This window comes from Ictidomys tridecemlineatus, chromosome 7 (genome assembly GCF_052094955.1).
Source record: "Ictidomys tridecemlineatus isolate mIctTri1 chromosome 7, mIctTri1.hap1, whole genome shotgun sequence".
Lineage (NCBI taxonomy): Eukaryota > Metazoa > Chordata > Mammalia > Rodentia > Sciuridae > Ictidomys > Ictidomys tridecemlineatus.
Genome location: NC_135483.1, coordinates 197,886,677 through 197,901,437, shown reverse-complemented (window position 1 = coordinate 197,901,437; position 14,761 = coordinate 197,886,677). Strand labels below are relative to the sequence as shown.

At 64.7% G+C, this 14,761-nt stretch overlaps 2 protein-coding genes across 6 annotated transcripts in view; one reads left to right on the top strand and one right to left on the bottom strand.

Annotated features, from left to right (window-relative positions):
- Crocc2 (ciliary rootlet coiled-coil, rootletin family member 2) overlaps nt 1-1,566 on the bottom strand; it is a 58,341-nt gene extending 56,775 nt beyond the window's left edge. For all 4 annotated transcript variants that reach the window (XM_078018415.1, XM_078018416.1, XM_078018417.1 and 1 more), the window contains exon 1: nt 1,283-1,566. In XM_078018415.1, the coding sequence (XP_077874541.1) occupies nt 1,283-1,360 (78 nt within the window). In that variant the 5' untranslated portion in view covers nt 1,361-1,566. The remainder of the gene's footprint in view (nt 1-1,282) is intronic.
- Mab21l4 (mab-21 like 4) overlaps nt 1-13,853 on the top strand; it is a 16,601-nt gene extending 2,748 nt beyond the window's left edge. Inside the window, exons 2-7 of one of the 2 annotated variants that reach the window (XM_078018432.1) lie at nt 4,318-4,551; nt 6,488-7,149; nt 9,889-10,114; nt 11,571-11,724; nt 12,359-12,715; nt 13,385-13,853. In XM_078018432.1, coding sequence (XP_077874558.1) covers nt 6,663-7,149; nt 9,889-10,114; nt 11,571-11,724; nt 12,359-12,715; nt 13,385-13,477 — 1,317 coding nt within the window. In that variant the 5' untranslated portion in view covers nt 4,318-4,551; nt 6,488-6,662 and the 3' untranslated portion in view covers nt 13,478-13,853. Of the gene's footprint in view, nt 1-976; nt 7,150-9,888; nt 10,115-11,570; nt 11,725-12,358; nt 12,716-13,384 lie in introns of those variants that run through there. The other variant, XM_040268182.2, reaches the window with a different exon arrangement.
- Nucleotides 13,854-14,761: the final 908 nt, after the last annotated feature.

Below are 14,761 nucleotides of genomic sequence, written 5' to 3'. Positions count from 1 at the left end.
GGAGAGAGAGAGGGAGAGAGAGAAAGGGAGAGAGGGAGGGAGAGAGGGAGAGGGGAGAGAGGAGAGAGAGAGGGAGAGAGAGGGAGAGAGAGAGAGAAGGGAGAGAGGGAGAGAGAGGGAGAGAGAGAGAGAGAAAGGGAGAGAGGGAGAGAGAGGGAGAGAGAGAGGGAGAGAGGGAGAGAGAGAAAGGGAGAGAGAGAAAGGGAGAGAGGGAGGGAGAGAGGGAGAGAGAGAGGGAGAGAGGGAGGGAGAGAGGGAGAGAGAGAGGGAGAGAGAGGGAGAGAGAGAAAGGGAGAGAGAGAGAGAGAGGGAGAGAGGGAGAGAAAGGGAGAGAGGGAGAGAGAGGGAGAGAGAGGGAGGGAGAGAGGGAGAGAGAGGGAGGGAGAGAGGGAGAGAGAGGGAGAGAGAGGGAGGGAGAGAGGGAGAGAGAGGGAGAGAGAGAGAGAGAGAGAGAGAGGGAAGGAGAGAGGGAGAGAGAGGGAGGGAGAGAGGAGAGAGAGAGGGAGAGAGAGGGAGAGAGAGGGAGAGAGAGAGGGGAGGGAGAGAGGAGAGAGGGAGAGAGAGGGAGGGAGAGAGGGACAGAGAGAGGGAGAGAGAGAAAGGGAGAGAGGGAGAGAGAGAGGGAGAGAGAGGGAGGGAGAGAGGGGGAGAGAGAGGGAGAGAGAGGGAGAGAGAGAGAGAGAGGGAGGGAGGGAGAGAGCGATCGCCCTGCGCACCCCTGCTGTGTGCTCACGTCCAGCTGAACCCATGAGCACGTGGAAAGTGTCCCTGGGGGTCAGGGAGGCACAGCTGCCCCCCGTCTGTCAGGGTCCCACCCAGTGGGGGCCTGCTCTCACTGGCCTGGATCACTGTGTCCAGCCCCAGTGGGGCCTGCTCTCACTGACCTGGATCACTGTGTCCAGCCCCAGTGGGGGCCTGCTCTCACTGGCCTGGATCACGGTGTCCAGCCCCAGTGGGGACTGCTCTCACTGACCTGGATCACGGTGTCCAGCCCCAGTGGGGGCCTGCTCTCACTGGCCTGGATCACGGTGTCCAGCCCCAGTGGGGACTGCTCTCACTGACCTGGATCACGGTGTCCAGCCCCAGTGGGGACTGCTCTCACTGACCTGGATCACGGTGTCCAGCCCCAGTGGGGACTGCTCTCACTGACCTGGATCACGGTGTCCAGCCCCAGTGGGGCCTGCTCTCACTGGCCTGGATCACGGTGTCCAGCCCCAGTGGGGACTGCTCTCACTGACCTGGATCACGGTGTCCAGCCCCAGTGGGGACTGCTCTCACTGACCTGGATCACGGTGTCCAGCCCCAGTGGGGCCTGCTCAGCGGGGTCCCCACGGCCAGGCTCGCTGGAGGAGGAACTCATGGCCGTCCAGAGTGCAGGACCTCAGAGAAAGGCGGGGGCCGGCTCCCTGTGAGACTCCCAGGGCTCACAGCACCCTGCAGCGCCCTGCAGCGCCCTGCAGCGCCGAGCTCTCTGAGCCCGGAGCCCGCTGCCCAGCCTGGGTGAGACCACAGACCCACCAAGCCATGGGTGTGGCCGTGGCAGCAGGACGCGAGGGCTGGGTTTCCCTGGAAACAGGAGCGACTCGTGGTTGTCGTGGGGATCGGGGGAGCTGTTGGTGGAGGTGTTTCCTGGAGACCTGGCGTGAAGCTGTCCTCGAGCAGCACACCAGGAGGCTGGCCTCTGCCCAGACCTCGCGGTCACTCCAGGAGGAGGCTGTGCAGGCCAGCTCCCAGACCACGTCCGTCATCTAGACTCACCCGCTGCAGCCGTGAGGACGTGTGGAAGGCCGCTGGCCCTCAGTGCCGGGGCCATCTCCGTGGCGGGCTGAGGCCTGAGCAGGGGAAGCCGCCCACGCAGCGGGCAGGCCCTGTCTTCCCAGCCCTGTGCCTGGACGAGCCCCTGCAGAGTCCCCCCACCCCCTGAGCCCTGCCAGGGTGACCCGTCCCCTGCACAACAGCTGACCCTGGTGGGGGAGGTCCCTTTCCTCTCTGCTCACCCACGTCCTGCAGGGCTGCCAGGGAGTGGGCCCGGCCGGGGTGTGGCACAAGGTCTGTGGGGGGTGCGTCTGATGCCAGGGCAGGGCAGCGCCTCGGGGGGAGCACAGGAGGAAGGTGTGGCCCTGCTGCCCCCTGCGGTGTCCTTGCAGACCACCTTGTGCCAGCCTGGGCCGCAGGATTGGGCCTGGCCCTGCGGGCAGGGGCCGGCATCCCACCAAGCTGGGGCCTCCCTGAGCCAGGCTGCTGCTGCAGGAGCCCTCCTGGGAGTGGGCAGCCCCTGGAAGCAGGCCCTGCATCAGCAGTGGCCATACCTTTTGAGAGAGCGGCCGGCCTGTGCAGGGACTCTGGAGGGGGGCCTCCCTGTCCAGAGACCTGAGTTCTTGGAGCCAACCCGTCAGAGTGGGAGAGGGCCTGCAGGCCAGGCCAGGCGGGACCAGGTGGTGGTGGTGGTGGCACTGAGTGGGCGGGATCTGCCGAGGAGGGCCTGACATGGCCAGGCCACTTCCTTAGACCCCAGATTTAGGCAGAACACAGGGAATGCCTGGGTTCCTCCTGGTGTCCCCAGAGCTCCTGCCCACCTCACCCTGAAAGGCCACAGTGCTCCGTGAAGGGCAGGTGGGGCTTCTGGCCAGATACACCCCCTAGGCATGGGGGCCAAGGTTCCTGGGACCGTCTCTGGGAGTCCTGGCTGGTCCCCCTAGCCCCAGTGCCTCTGGGCCAGCAGCGCTCCAGGATCAGACACTAGCAGACCCACACATGGCTGGGCACCTCCCTGGGCAGCTTGCCCTGGCACTCCTGAAGTCCTGGGGGCCCTGTGGACATGGGGGTCAGGCCTCTGTGGGGAGCAGAATAGAGGACTCTGGCTGCCGGTGTGGCACTGGGTGACCCACAAGTGGTCAGTGAACTGCAGCTGCTCAAAGTGGAGTGGCCTGTGATCTGTCGTCCTCAGTCCCTGTGCTGCATGGAAAGTCACCGCGTGTGCTGACCGCACACCTCGCTCGGGACCTCCCCTCCTGCCTGCGGCTGACCACCCGCAGGCTGCCCGAGGGGCTCTGCTCAGAGAAAGACCCTCCGCAGACAGGCTGACCCACGGTTCTGAGAGTGCTGGGACTCTGGGGACACAGGGACACAGTGGCTTGTGTTGGGCATGTGAAGATGACTGGGGCTGGCACAGACATGCTGATGGCCGGGAGTCAGCCCTGGCACCAGGTGGCATCCTGGCTGTGCTGAGCTAGTGCCCACACCTGGATCCAGAACAGGGCTATGTGTGGTCCAGCTCTGGCCCAGCACCTGCAGGGGACACATTTGGACAGAGCCCTCAGAGGCCATGACCAGGTCAGCTGAGCTTCACGGCCTTGGGGAGCCACTCCTCATGGACAATTGCTGCCGCCCCACGGTGAGCAGGCGGCTCAGAAGTCCAGGCCACTCTCCAGGGCACAGAGTGACTAGGCCAGCAGAGCCGGCGACAGGAAGCTAGTCAGATTCCAGAGTGATTACGGCTGGACGGGCAGTCCTGGAGGCTGTGAGGCTGAGAGAGAGGCCGCTGCACCTCCTCCGGCCTCCTCCCTCTTCCCAAGAGTTGCCCCCAAGGTGAACCGTGCTCAGAAGACACGTCAGCCTCTTGGTCCCTGCGCACGCGGGCTGAGTGGCACGGCCTCATTCCCAGCTGTTGACTGAGGAGGAGAGGCCGTTGGAGCGCCCGGGTGGGGCTGGAGCCTCCACGTGAGAAGCACAGGGCATTTCACGGGACTCCCAAGGTCACGTCCCTCTCCAGAGGCTTGGGGTCAGGAGTGGTGTATGATGGTGTCCCCACAACCGGCAGACGATGTGCAGAGGACAGGCCCGCTGGGCACGGGGGCTGTGTTTGGGGGTCTGGCCTGGCGCAGGTCCCGAGAGGTCTCCTGGGTGGAAGAGAGGACCTTGCCCCTCCCACCCGACACTGACCCGTCGGAAGGGCAAATGCTGCCCTTGTGGGCCCTGGGGACAGTCCTGGGGCAGGACTTCTGAGAAGGCTCAGGCTCCTGTTCTCAGGAGAAGTGCAAAGGGGCAGAGGGCTGCCTGGGGCAGAAGGTTGTGCCCCCAGGACCTGGGTGTGAGAGCTAAAGCTCCTGAAGGAAAACAGGCGGGAAGAGCCTCACCACCCTGGGTGTGCCACAGTGTTTTAGATAGGATACTAAAGGTGCAGACAGTGGAAGAAAAAATAGATAAATTGAGCTTTATTGAAATTATAAGTTTTGATACCTCCAAGGACAGTATCCAGAAAGTGAAAAGACAGAAGGCTGTGTGAGAAAATATTTTCAAATGATTTATCTGTTCTAGGTAGGATTAAGATCCAGAATATATAAAGAATTCCTACAACTCAACAACAATAAAACAACCCAGTTAAATGTGCAAAGACCGTGCTACACATATCTCCAAAGAAAATGCACAAAAAGCCAGTAGGACCATGAAAATATCTTGATATCGGTAGTCACTCAGGAAATAAAGACCACCACACTGTGGCGAGAGGTGCAGCAGCCCAGAGAGCTCACACACCAGCTCCAAGACCACCAGGTTGGTTCCCCAGGCAAGTGGGGTGTGGGGGGGTGCAGGGTCGGCACCTCTGACACCCGGCTCACTCTGTGGACTCTGTTCGGCTGCAGTGTCCCCTCCCACCAGGCACACTGGAAATTCCCGAGCTACAGGACGCTGCTGTCCCTGCACTGCACTGAGGTGGAGTCAACACCAACGTGTGCGTTCTGGGCCCTCAAGGCCCGGAGGGACCCTGTCGGCTCTGCCTGAGATGCTGACCCCCATCTCACCATCCCTGACCCGCTGCCCGCCCTGGGGTCTGCAGGTGGTTGGCTGGGGTCCTGCTGCAGGCCTCTGAAGAACCTTAGTGGCCAAAGGCTTCCCGGCCAATGAGGGCAGGTGCTGCGTCCCTGGCCAGCCCTTGTCCTCCTCTCTCTGCCAATGCCCCGGTGTGTCCCTGCAAGGCCATGCAGAGCCCGGGTCCAGCTTTCCAGGCCTTCCCTATCCGTCATCTCCCAGTGTTGTGCACTCTGAGCATAGGCAAGTGCCCAGCTGCAGGACACACCAAGGAGGCCAGCTAGCCCCATCAGAGGGCCTGGCCCTCACGGCTCTGATGTGAGCCGAGGTCTCGGGAGGACAGAGTCCACCAGGACACTGGAGAGGAGTTGGTGTGTGAGCTCCCTGGGTTGCAGTGCCCGATGGCCACGGCTCACCCGTGGCAGGGGATGAGCTAGGCCCTGCTCTTGATAGGTCTCAGAGCCCTGGGTGATTTGGATGGACTGGGGCAGCCGGAGACGGCCCTGAGCCGGTCTAGAGAGCTGGAGACGTCGGTGAAACCCAGACGTGTAAGTTCAGAATCTGACATGAGCTGCCCTGGCCTGCAGCCGAGGCCGAGAGTCAGGACAGGGTCACCCAGGCCTGCTGGACCCCAGTGCTCTGCAGGAGGGCCCAGGCCAGAGTCCTGTGGAATCATGGACCGTGGGCACAGCAGTGTTTGGGGGCCCTAGGGCCTGAGCAGCCACCTGGGGGTGGGGTAGATGTGCTCTGGGCAGCTCAGTGGACAGGAGGGGCCAGGCTGGAGGAAGGAGGGACCTTTCTTGCTTATGGAGGTGTGGCAGCGGGCACCTGCTCATGGGGCTGCAGCCCTCAAGGTGTTCCAAGTGCCAGGAAGGGAGTGGCTGTCCCTGCCCCCAGCCGTCCTCAGGTCTGACCTGGGGCCACTGCCGGGGGTGGTGTCCCGAGTGCTTGTGTGGGGCTGTCTCCATGTCACTGTTGCAGATGTCCCAGCTGCTGAGCAGCCTTTGCACACGGCCAGCTGGGGACCAAGGGTGGCGGGGGTGGCCCTGCCGGCGGGTCCAAACTTGCCCAGCTCTGTGCAGGGAGGAGGCGGGCAGGTGCTGGGCAGGTGTGGGGGTGGAGGGAGGCTCTCCAGGCAGAGGCGGAGCTCCGAGCAGGCTGCGTCCCCCAGCACCAGGCAGCTCGGCTCCCAGTCCAGGTGGGTGCTGGTCCCCCGAGGAAGGCTGGGCTGCTGGCCTCTGGGCCCCAGGATCCCAAGCTGGTGGCCGATGGCAGAGGGATATGCAGAGTCACACCTGGGCGGCTGAGTTTGAGCAGGGCACAGGTGTTAGGGGACCGTGCAGAGACACTGCCCGGGTGGGCTGAGGCCCTGTTCATCTGGATCCTGATGCTGCCTGTGTCCCTTCCAGCCTGGCAGAGAGGTGGGGGCAGGGAAGGCCTGATGTGTGTACCGGGCCACCTGGCGCTGGACGGGGAAACAGACCTCAGGAACGCAGCCCCCTCCCGGGGACATGCAGCCTGACCCTGACGTGATGGGCTGCTCTGGCCTGAGATTGGGGTTAGTCTGGAGGGAGGGGCGGGGAGGGGAGTCGTGAGAGGCCCAGCCTCCCTCCCTGGGCGGCCCGGTGACATTCCTGGGAGCTGGGGACTGACTCACTTCAAAGCCTTGGCTTCTGCTCAGCTATTTCACCCTCCGCTCTGCCTGTCACCGCGCTCCTGCTGAGCTGAGCCCCACCTGCAGAACTTCTCCTCACCTGGCAGCGGCTATCTCCTCCCAGCCATCTACACCGGCCTGCAGACAGGTCCCCAGGGGCCACCCTCACCTGCTGCTGCTGCAGAGACAGCTGTCCCCAGCCATGGCCGCGCAGGTGTCCCTGTGGCACCACTACCTGCATGCCATCCGCTCACGGGAAGCTCCCCGCGCCCAGGACTACCAGCGTGCGGAGAACGCGCTGCTCGCGGTGCTGGAGCGGGTGCATGCCCTGGACCCCCGCTTCCTGGTGGACTACTCCCGAGACCTGCAGGCCTTCCAGTTCTCCCTGCGCTCCTCGGAGGACCCGCTGGACATGGAGGTGCCCCTGCAAGTGAACACCGAGGCCCTCTTGATTGAGGAGCTGGGGGCCCCGGAGCTGGGGGACGGCCCTGCCCTCTGCCGCCTGGGCGTCCCCGGGGAAGCAGTGGGCCTGGCGCAGTGGAGGACGGAGGACGTCTTCAGCACTTCTGAGGACGAGGGCAAGGCAGAGTGCTGTGGCCACATCGAGCCTGGCAAGGTCCTGCGTGTCCTCAAGGACCTGCTGGTGGCTGCCATTGTGCACTGCAGGCACCACAGCCTCATCCCGCCAGGTACGGCAGCCCCCGCGTGTTGTGAGCATGGGCGTGCACGTGGTGTGCTCTCGAGGTGTGCCTGCCCACCGTGTGCACAGTGTGTGCACATGTGTGTGGTCCTACGTCCAGGTGCACAAGGCGGCCACCGTCCCTCAGGGATCGCAGGCACACACACATGCACGTGTGGTCCCCATGATTGTCACCACTCGGTGGCCCTTCTGGCCCTGAGCCCCTCTACACAGCCTTCTGCCTTCCCCGTGACCCGGCTCTGGAGTGGTCTGGACCCGGGTTCCGTGGCAGTGCCTGTGAATGCCTGGAACCTCATGCCCGGCAGGTGCCACCAGGGTCCCAGCATTCTGGGCTGTGGCTGCGGCCTATGGCGATGAGGACCGTCCGCTCTCCAGCCTCTGCTCACAGGCTGTGTGTGTGTGCTGTGGGTGTGCAGGATGTGACGTGCGTGCACATCTGTGTATGTGCTTGTGCACACGTGAAACACATGGGTGCACATGGGCACACAGGTGCCTAGGTCTGTTTCCACTCAGGGCCGAGTGGCTAACTCATGTCTTGGGACACAGCAGGCTGGAGGCTGGTGCTCTCAAAGGCACAAGGGGCCTGGCCTCAGGCCCCACTGGGGGCTCTGCTGTGGGCGGGGAGCAGGGCTCCCGCAGGCCTGGGCAGTGGGTTTCCATCAGCCGGGGGTGGGGGGAGGACGTGGCCCCTGAGGGACGGGGCCCGTCATGCTGGGTCAGAGCCAGGACATCAGGCTGTCCTGGCAGGGCACTGGGGACTGAGACAGAATGTCCTGCTTTTTGGGGGGAGGGACAGTAGTGGTTGCCACCTCCCATGGATTTGCTGTCCAGTTACCTCCCTGGTCTTCTGTCCTCACACTGTGAGGTCAGTGAGTGGGGTGGTCAACCCACCCCACAGGGCCCATCCAGGCTGCCCAGCCTGTGGAGACCTGGTCTGGCCACACTTCTGGGTCCTTGGCCACTGGGCTACCAGGACCCCCTTCCTCTGGGCTTCCTGCAGGTCCTAGGGAAGCCGTCCAGCACAGCCAGGCTTCAAGCTGGGCCACAGGACCAACGAGCATCAAGAGGGAAGTTTCCAGGGGCAGCTGTACCCCAGACTGCCTAGTGGGTGTTCCAAGGCAAGGGACTGACCTCTGGGGTGACCAGAGTCTATGATAAGGTGTCTGGCCTGCTGCTGCCCCTCTGCCTCCCGGAGCCTTCTCTTACTACAGGCAGAAGTAGTGAGGTGGGGCTCTTTCCATCTTCCGTCCACACGGGGTTCCCAGATGGTCAGGTCACCTGCAGGCCCAGTGCCCCCTGGGGGACAGCTCCCTGTTGGGTGAACGGGGCCATACCAGGGTGATCTAGCTTCGGGCCCCTCCTCACAGGCGGGTCACCCCTGCCGAGAGTACAGCCATCCCTGCTGCGGTGGGCTGGGCGGGGTGCAGGGGACAGCCAGGCATTGCTTCCTGTACCTTCCTTAAAAGGAAGGCCCACGGCCAGGTGGCAGAGTTCAGCCACCCCGACCCTGGAACCGGTGGGACCAGCCAGGGCTGTGTGGCCCATGGAGTGCAGGTGTGGCTGGCTGCCCTCCAAGCTGCCGTTTCACAGGCACAACGTGTGACTAAGGCATGACAAGAAGGCAGAGCTGCCCGAGGTGGCCCGCACGGGACGGAGTGGCCCAGCAAGTGCTCAGGGGCAGCGGGCAGGGAGGTGCTGAGGGTCCACAGGGGGCCAGGCTCTTCCAGGGTGGGGTGGGAGCTGCCCACTCACACAGGCCTTTCTCCAAGGATCTCGTCCGGGATTCCCTGTGGCACTAGCCTGGCTCCCAGCAGGTCTGTCATCCTGGCCCCTGACCCAGGCCCTCTTGCTGGACAGTGCTGCGGAGGGGAAGGCAGACTGCCCAGCCCGGCCTGTGTTGGTCAGAGCCAGTGGTGCCCATGCCCTCTACCCCGGGATGCGCTCCCTCACTTTCTCTGCTTTGCTTTGGAGGGAGAAGGAGCAACTCAGGCCTAGCTGTCCCTTCCTCACTGCCTCCAGCAAAGGACTGGACTGTCACGTCCATCTGTCCTCCCTGGCCACAGGCTACATAGAAGGACGAACTGACCCCAGGCAATGCTGGTGGCCTGGCAGCTGGGGCTGACCTCTGCAGAATTTTCAGGCTCAGAGTGGTGCAAAGTCCAGGAGGAGTGCAGGGCCCAAGAGTGCCCACAGCTTTTCCTGAAGACTGTTGGGGCCCTGGGTCTATCTGGTAGCACAGACCAGTCCTCAGAGGGGGTGTCATGGCCACTAGCAAAGGGCTGCGGGCTCTGAGCTGCCCAGGGCCTGCACAGGGCCAGGGGGCTCAAGGGAGGTCCTGCAGCACTGCAGTGCAGAGCCCAGCTTCCAGCCTGCAGGGCGGGGGCCGTGCCGGGTCCACCCCTGCTCCTGGGACTGAGTGTGCTCTGAGGTGGGCCCTGGTCACAGGCCCGGGGCACAGCCCACAGGTCTGGGAGGGTGGTGGGCAGATTTGAGCCACCAGCTGAGGGAGGTGCCCGGCAAGGCAGAGCCTGCAGTGGAGCTGCAGCACCACCGGCCCGAGAGTCACCAGGCCAGCCGTGGCCGCACTGTGGTCTCGCGGTGCAGGTGCGGCTAGCTTCATACTGGGCCATGGTTCCTGCATGGACAGAGGCGTCCAGGGTGGAGTGTCCTAGCTGGAGGCGGGGCTAGGCCCGGGAGAGGGCAGCTGGCCCACAGTGGGTTATTGCAGGTTCGCTGAACGCGGCCAGTCTGAGTGAGGAGCAGCTGCACCTGTCTCTGCTGGTGTCCAGCGGCTGGAGGAAGATCCGCTTTAACCTCGTGCCTGTGGTGAGGAGGAAGCAAGGCGCGCCCACCCTGGAGAGGGTCCGGTTGATGCCCGGATTCCCTGAGGGCACCTTGAGAAGGATCCTGGGCCATGGGGTGGACCTGATGCCCGCCAGCCCCCAGCACTGGAGGTGGGTGCCCTTGCTGGGTCTCTGAGTCTTGGAGAGCAGGCAGGAGGGGTCTGCACCCTGGGCAGGAGTGTCTGTGGGCCCTGCCTCACCCTGCGTGACCCTGCCCAGGGGTTTTCGCCTTCACACTGAGGCTCCTGGGTGTTGGGGACCCTCAGGACCCAGCGGGGCTCTCCCGGAGCAGGAGGCCCATGGCCACATGAGGAGGTGCAGCTGTGTCCCCTCCCAGGTGGGGGGTGGCCAGCCGAGTCTGCTGTGGTGAGAGACCTGTGTGTAGGAGGCTGTGTGGGATGGGCCCTCCATGAGAGGCTGCTGCGGGTCCCCACGTCACAGGCCAGCAGGGTCCTGTCACCCTGGCGGTGGGCCTTGCTGGCACCTTCCCTCTGGGCTGCATTCCAGGTGGCTCCCGCCCAGGTGTTCAGCTCTAGGTGCCCCTGCCCCATGGGCCCAACCTCCACCAGCCCCTCCTGGGGTCCTCCCGTCTCTGTCCCCAGGAGCCTTTGAGTCGTGTCCGTGAGAGGGCAAGGGGGCAGAGGCTGAGACCTCTGAGGCCCTAACAAAGGGCCAGAAACCAAGTTCCATCCCCTCTGACTGGCCCCCGCCTGCAGGAGGTGTGATTTGGCCAGGGTGATGGCTCACATGACCGCAGGGGACATGTCTTACAGCCATCGCAAGGGACAGTTGCAGAACTCTTGTGCTCTCCTGGGCGGTTCGGCAGGGCTCCTGTGGGCACCCCACTCTCTGTCCCTCGTGCAGAGCAGGGCTGTGGCCAGGGTTCCTGAGTGACCCCTGGCCCAGGGAGGTGAAGCCGGGGCTAAACAGAGTCATCTCTGGGTATACGGAGAAAGGCCGTCCAGGTCCTAGTCCCCAGAGCCTCTGCTGCGGCAGGGACCCCTGAGGATGGAGACTCCAGAGTGGAGGTCCGGCCCCTCGGTCGGGTCAGCGAGCACACAGTGAGCGCCCTGGGCTAGGATGCCCTGTACCGCGAACACTGAGGTGGGGGTCCTGGCCCACTGCTGTCCGCTGCCTGCCTGTGCGGGTGGGCTCAGGCTTCCTGAGTGGACCCCCGGGGGTGCTGGCCTGCCCCCAGGCCAGGAGTCCACTGTCACCCGTGCCCAGGGAGCAGGAGCTGCTGCCCTATCTAGGCAGGTCTGAGACACTGTCCTGTCCCTCAAGGGGCCAGGAAGCTGGCCCACAGACACCCACGTCACTCCTTACCCTGGCAGAGGAGTGCACGAAGATGGGTGTCCACCATAAATGGCCCCTGGGTCAGTTCCTGAGAAAAGTGAGGGGCCAGCTAGGTCCCCATAGAACAGGCTGAAGCCCAGCTTGGCCACCGGCCGACTTAGGAGCCTCCAGCGTGGGCAGCCACAGAAGCCGGGCCGCTTCTTTCTGGTGATAAACTGAGAATCTGGAGCAGAGGGCAGACCCGGCCTGACAGGGTGGTCTGGGCTTCCAGGGCCTCCACTGGCTACCCCCTCACCCAGCTGCTCAGCGGCCTGGGCTCCCTCCAGGGCCACCGCCTGGACAGCCTCTGCATCCTGGACCGGGTGAACCACGAGAGCTGGAAGGACGGTGGCCAGAGCCCTGGCCTGACCTTTGACCACCTGAAGGTAGGCCAGCCTGAGTCTTGACCAGGGAGCCAGGGGCAGGGCACCAGGTATCCCTTGTGCCAGCTCCCACTGGTGGGCAGCCTGGGGTGGGCTCCGTGTCCGGAGGACTCCGGTTCTGGGGACGAGGCCTGGTCTCCCGTGAGGCCAGCTGTGCCATTCCTGGGCTGTGGGGTCTCGGGGTCTCTGCCAGGGCAGCGCCCCCGGGTGTGTTGCAGGGATGAGGGACTCAGGTGTTCAGGGAGGTCTTGACCTGTCCTCAGACCATGGCTCTGTCGAGGGTCTCCCCTGTGACCTCAGGCCACTCTGCCCTCTCAGGCCTCTGCCTAAGGCTGGGGGGACAACGACTGTTGATTCCCAGACTGAGCTGAGCGGTCATGGGGCTGGTGGAAGGAGAGGGGCCTGAGGGCACAGCAATTCAGCTGAGCGACGGGCAGGGCCCAGGCAGGAGGGACACTGCTCCATGCTGCACAGGGGGGCCCTCCGGGTTGGGCTGGGGGGCATGCACGGGGACTCGGGGAGGGACCTTAGGGGAGCCCAGGGGGAAGAGGAGTCCAGGAGGGGCCTGGGGGTGGAGGAGCAGAGAGTGGGTGGGGTCCCAGAGCCCTCGGAGCAGCAGGTGGTGGCTGTGTGACAGATGGCGCTGCTGTGGGCCTCCGTGCTCTTCCCGGCGCCTGAGGACTGGGCGGAGCTGCAGGGGGCCGTGTACCGGGTCCTGGTGGTGCTGCTCTGCTGCCTGGCCACGAGGAACCTGCCACACCCCCTGTGCCCCGGGCACAACCTGCTGCATGGCTGCGGCCTGGACCTCAGCGCCGTCTACCAGCGTGTGGAGCGCTTCGCCAGCCAGCCAGAGATGTCCCTGCGCATCCACGCCACCCACCTGGGCCGCATCCCCCCGCCACGCATCGACAACGGGGTCAAGGCGCTCCTACAGCTGCCTGCCAGTGACCCCGCCTACTGGACCACGGCCTACTTTGACGTCCTGCTGGATAAGGTGGGCACAGCTGGCTGGACCTCAGCCAGCCCAGAGTCGCGTGAGGGTGGGGACAGAGCCTGGTCCAACACCCTGGCTACACCCCTAGGTCAGGAGCCAAGGGTGATTGGGTGAGGTCAGGCCTCTGGGCAGAGGTGGAGGCCTATGTGAGTGCTGGGGGTCCGTGTCCATGGAGCGTCCCCTCAGCAGTGCCCTAGCCCAGGCCCCTCCCTGAGAAGCAGGGCAGCACTTCTAAGACTGCCCCATTGCCCAGGAGTAGCCACTGCTCAGAGGCCCTGCCTGTTCTCCTGAGTGTGGCCTTCCCTGTTGGGGGCCGGACTTCACCAGCTGCCCCCCACCCACAGAGCCCAGTCCCATCCCCTGCACAGGCCAGCCCTTCACATCACCCCAAGAGGAATATCACCCTCTTCCAGGACACGTGGGCCTCCTGGCTCCCCGGCCCACCTCCTGTGGCCAGGGGAGGACCTCAGTGCAGCCTCTGGGATGGCAGTGGGGTGGGTTGGTGACCAGAAGCCTTCAGCCAGCACCTAGTGGTGGATGCCTACGTGTGGGGAGGAGGGCTGCGGGCTGGCTCACGGGGTGAGGGAGGAGCCCAGGACAGGGCGAGCTGTGTTCTGGGCCCCGTGAGGCCCAGATTCCCCGTGACCCTCTCTCCCTGCCCATCTGCAGTTCCAGGTCTTCAACATCCAGGATAAGGACCGCATCTCGGCCATGCAGGGCATCTTCCGGAAGACCAAGACCCTGGGCACTGAGCAGAGCTGAGCTGGGCCCCAGGCTCTGCCACCCCCGGAGGCTCCTGGGACGTGTGGAGAGGCTGGACTTCCCTTGGGGAGGGTGGTGGAGGGACTCTGCTCCCGGGAGTCCTCAGTCTGTCCAGGGGGCGGCTGTGATAGTCAGTGCCGGGCAGCACTGTGTCCCCCAGGCCAGGGGCCTAGGATGCAGCTGCCCCAGGTGGCACCACCAGGAAGACCCAGTGTCTGCATGGGGACGTGTGGTGGCTCCTCCGTGCCTGAGTGCAGGCGGCCCTTGGTGGTGAGCACTGTGCCTGCTCCCACGGCCACCCCGCACAGGAGCCCCACTTTCTGTATCTAGTGGAAATACAGAGGCCTGGAGGCAGAGGGGGCTTGTGTGCCGACGATTTCAGACCTCTCCGTTCTCTGCGCGTGGCCTTCCCTCAGGGTCCCCTCCTGCAGTTCACCGGGGCCCCCACCCCCGCTGCAGCATGTCCACTTGCCCCCTACTGCCCCAGCTGCCTGCCCCTCCCTGGGGAAGGCCCCTCTGCCACATTTCTCTTTCCCTGCTGGCTGCCCAGCCCACAGCCCTGTCAGCCCGCTGCCACCTGCCTGCAGTCCGTGGCCTCCCTGTCCCCAGCCCAGGGGACATTTTCTACCATGCATCCTCTGCAGCTGCTGGGTGGCATTTGCAGCCGCCCCAGGACTCTGGATGGGAAGAGCCTCCTCCCGGGCCCAGAGCCTGGTGAGCGGAGTAGCCACGCGGTGGCAGCCAGAGCCAGGGCCTCGAGCGCTGCAGGGCAGGGAGGATCCTGTGTCCTGAGGACAGGGCATCTGGGACCTTGCCCACCCACCACAGGGAGCAAGACGGTGCTCAGGGGCCTCGGGGAACGGCAGAGGCTGCAGGCGCCGGCTCAGGAACGTCTTGGGTGATGGGAGGCGTCAGCTGCATGGGGCCACAGCACAGTGGGCTCCCTCCCACCCCAGAGCCCAGGGGGTCCTCGGGAATGGTGCCAGGTGGCATCTGGCAAACCCCGGCGAGGGAGCTGAGGCTGGAGCCAGGGCCTTAGCAGGTGTTGGCCTCATAGGGAACTGGCCCTGGCCAGGTGGTGCCGAGCAGCCCTCTGGTCTGAGCTGCCCCTCATGCCATGGGGTCCTGCGTTTGGGGTGGCCGTGGTACAGGCAGCGATCCATGGGACAATGGTCATGGTCCTTCCAGGATCAGGCTAAGAGGGTGGTGGGCACAGTTCCGGGCAAGCCCAGTGGGCTGGACCAACCTGCTATGGCCTCTGAGGACCCAGGCCACCCTGGCCTT